Raw genomic sequence first — 3,611 nt, forward strand, 5'->3', positions numbered from 1 at the left:
TTAAAATCAACAGTGTAACTTTTCTAAGTTCCGTAACTGTTCTGCCATTGCTTCCTTCTACACACACACGCTTTACTACAAAAGCATCATCTAAGGTGAAATCTGATTATTATCCTCTGATATCAGGCTCACTGAACCACTGTCCTCTAACAAGGATCAGATGCTTGGAGTCTGTGAAGCACATTAATATCAAGAGTATTTTTCGTAAACACAGACTATGTGAAATGGATTTGCCTTTATAAAATGGGTGTATATATTTATCCTTTGTAATTCTATTTCTTATATATACACACCCTCTCTTATACACTTACACACACACTTCATAAAGTCAAATGCATGTGTTTGCTATATCTATATAGCAAATATCTATATAGCAAATATTCAAATCCCAAATATTTGATATATCTATATCTTTATAGATACAGATATATATCTATAGATATATAGATATATATACATTCAAATCCCAAGTATTTTGTATATATAATACTTGGGATTTGAATTTGATCATGGGAAAATTCTGGCATCAGTAGTGGTCTATATTTTAGTCTATGCAAGAAGAAAATGACCTGTCCTATGACTACAATAATCCACTTACTTTTATATTCATGCTAGTTTCAGAAGATGTCAGAGATTGGAAATAAGAACTTTAGTTAACCACTTATGCCTTAACAAAGAATATATTTGTAATTAAGCCACCTTTAAGTTTGTAGATGCACTTTCATACTATTGAACCTTTGAAATTCTCGCTAAGCCTCTAGCTATCCAAAATTCTTAAACTGAATTCAAAAATCGCACCTTGACAATGAATAAAATTCTGATTCGACAAAAAGGAAAACTTAAGCTTTAAAATAATTTAATTTAAAGAAAACCACACACAAACAAAATCCGCCTCATACAGGTTCTGGCGATTAAAAATACTATTCACGATATATTCATTTCTGAAAAAGCAAAAGTTTGGAAATCAATTACATTAAACATGCACTCTTTTTGGATAACACCAATACTGCAGTAGAAACCTTTATTTCCCCCCCCCAACACACACACACACCCAAATTATAGTTCAAAACCAAAATAATCCTTCTGTTAACTCCCACGAAAATATATCTTGACATGAAAATAGAACGCGCTTTGTGAAGAGAAGTTTGTAGGGCTTTTGATAAACTTGACTTTGTGTTTTGTGTATTTCTAACTCAGCTGTCAGATAAAATAATGTCATTGGATGCGGAAAAAATGAAAAGAATGTTTTGGGCTATATATTTTGTTTTGTTGAAAGGCCAATTTTAAAGGTGATTTTGTATGAAGATATCTTTCACAAGAACGACAGTAAGTATGAAATATCTGTCTGCTTTGCTGGTACCCATACACAGAGGATGTATGTGAGTATACACACCATACCACATGCACGTATATGTATATGCATATACAAATTACATAGTTACCAAACTGCTTCGTTTCTGCTTGATTTCTAGCGTATTACAAATTATTGGACACGGAAGCTATTTTAACCAATGCACCACAGTCAAATAATAAAATTCGTTGCTTAGATCTCCATCCGCTCCCAGTAATATTTTGTGCTATGTATTTTAAGCCAAATTTTCAGAGAATTCCACTCATTCATATATATACCTCTTCTTAATGACCCAAAATAAATACTTAAAACATTCTATCTTGAATCTAGGTCTACAGGGCAACTGAATATTAAGAGAAACAAACATTTCAAACCACATGAAATCTCTACAATGAAAATACAATATGGTAAATGGAAGTCTCTCCTCATAGAAACCCAAACTTAGAACATCTGCTTCACACCCAGAAACAATTTTGCCTTCACAAACAAGATCTCAATTCGCCAGGAAAAATGCTTTTTCGAGCAATGAAATGAAATGCAATACACAACCCAAACCTGAGATGTTTGCAAGAGAAAATAAGACTCAATCCGTGTTTTCTTTTTCTCCTCAGACATTTTACACTGAGCAAGTAAAAAGAGTAAAAATTGCCTTCCACGACCACATAAAACATTTAACTAGCCAATAACATGAAGTAAATGTCTGGCTGAACTGATTTTTTTTTAACTCATTGCCATTTTAGACTATTCTAAAAGCCACCTAACCTTATTAAATATACACCGTTCCTAGCAGCTACATACCTAACTAAATACATGCACAAGTCTCCCCTTTATATAGCGAGAGGATGTGTTTTAACACATTTGACTGCTCTGGTTTCTCAGTGATTTTTATTTCGAGTAAGAATTTAAAAACGACTGCAGCAATTCAGACACAAGTGCGGCGAAGTTTGCAGTGTAAAGGGCATCTTAGTAGTATTAATACTAGTAGTATGATGCTGATCATTTTCTGAAACCAGTTACCGATAATGAATAATCCCTTACCTTTTGCTTCATTGTCAGAATTGTCTGTGCTGGTGTCAGTGCTTTTATTCACGTCTTTCTCTGCTTCCGAAGAGCTTATTTTTGGAGCTGGGGCACTTGTTTCTGTTTTAATTTCGTTGGTGGATGTGTTCTGGGTATTATCTGTTTTTGTGTTTTCGGGGAAACTCACTTTAGCCACTGGCGGTGGGGCTTGTTGTTGTTCCAGACGTTCACTCCTTGGGTTCAGACTCGCCCTGGAGTCAAAACTTGCCTCAAACTCATTTGGATTGTTGCAGTTTGGCGTCTTCTCCATAGAGGAATAACCTTGGCCGGCTCGATAGTAGCTAGGAACAGGGACTTCATGATCATTTAGGCAAGAGTCAGGCATTTGATTGGGGTAGAGGGCTGTCTCTGTGGCATTTTTCGCCCTTTTATCAGCGTTATACATGCAGCATACATTCTCTTCTTTGACATTGGTTGGGAAAGAGCAGGATGGGAGCTGTCTTGCAACAGGTTGTTCGATTCTGTAAGTATTTTTTGGGTCACACCAAGTGTCTAGCTGAGAAAGGTAAGATGGATAGGTGTTGAGAGACAGGCTGGCGGTATTCACCTCGTCTCTTTTGGAAAGAGACGGGATAATTCCACAGTTTCTCATCATTCCACAGCTGAAATCGCTCCCAGGCTGCATATACATTCCTTGGTTAGAGGAATAATTCTCGCCTCTACAGGTACCGGCCAGCGAGTCCATCAAAAAGGCGTTAGAAGTCACATTGTTGGGACATGACATTGTCAGGGAGGGATTTTAAGGAGGAATACTACAGCCAAGGGCTGACATCTTTTTTTTAGGGAAAAATAGCAGCCCCATAATTATCCACGCATTGGTCCCCCACCACGTGACGGCCAGGCCAATGAGGATTGAAAATGGCCTTGATGATTCAGACGCCGATGACGTCACAAGGGTCAAGTTGTTGCGAGCGGCGAAAACTAGCATAGAGCAACAGCGACATCTATCAGTCTCTGGCGGGTAGGGTGCCCGGGACCTTCACTTTGAACAAAGGAGAAAAAGCCACCCGGTTTGCGGGAGTTTGTTTACCAATGAACCAACGCGTGTCTACAGCGGAGTAGGGGGAAACAAAACCCAAAAAAAAAAAGGGGAAGCGAAAGCGCAAATACGAGCAAAGTCAAATCCAAATAAAGAGGTCAGGAAAGAACCGACCTTAATTCTCCTTCGCTTTGCCTTCCT

The 3,611-nt window shown here is 37.7% G+C and overlaps 1 protein-coding gene across 1 annotated transcript in view; it reads right to left on the reverse strand.

The window, feature by feature from the left end:
• Positions 1-3,161, reverse strand: part of HOXC10 (homeobox C10) — a 3,923-nt gene extending 762 nt beyond the window's left edge. Inside the window, exon 1 of the mRNA XM_030558386.1 lies at positions 2,390-3,161. Coding sequence (XP_030414246.1) covers positions 2,390-3,155 — 766 coding nt within the window. The 5' untranslated portion in view covers positions 3,156-3,161. The remainder of the gene's footprint in view (positions 1-2,389) is intronic.
• Positions 3,162-3,611: the final 450 nt, after the last annotated feature.

The sequence above is a fragment of the Gopherus evgoodei genome, chromosome 3 (genome assembly GCF_007399415.2).
Source record: "Gopherus evgoodei ecotype Sinaloan lineage chromosome 3, rGopEvg1_v1.p, whole genome shotgun sequence".
In the NCBI taxonomy this organism is placed as follows: Eukaryota; Metazoa; Chordata; order Testudines; family Testudinidae; genus Gopherus; species Gopherus evgoodei.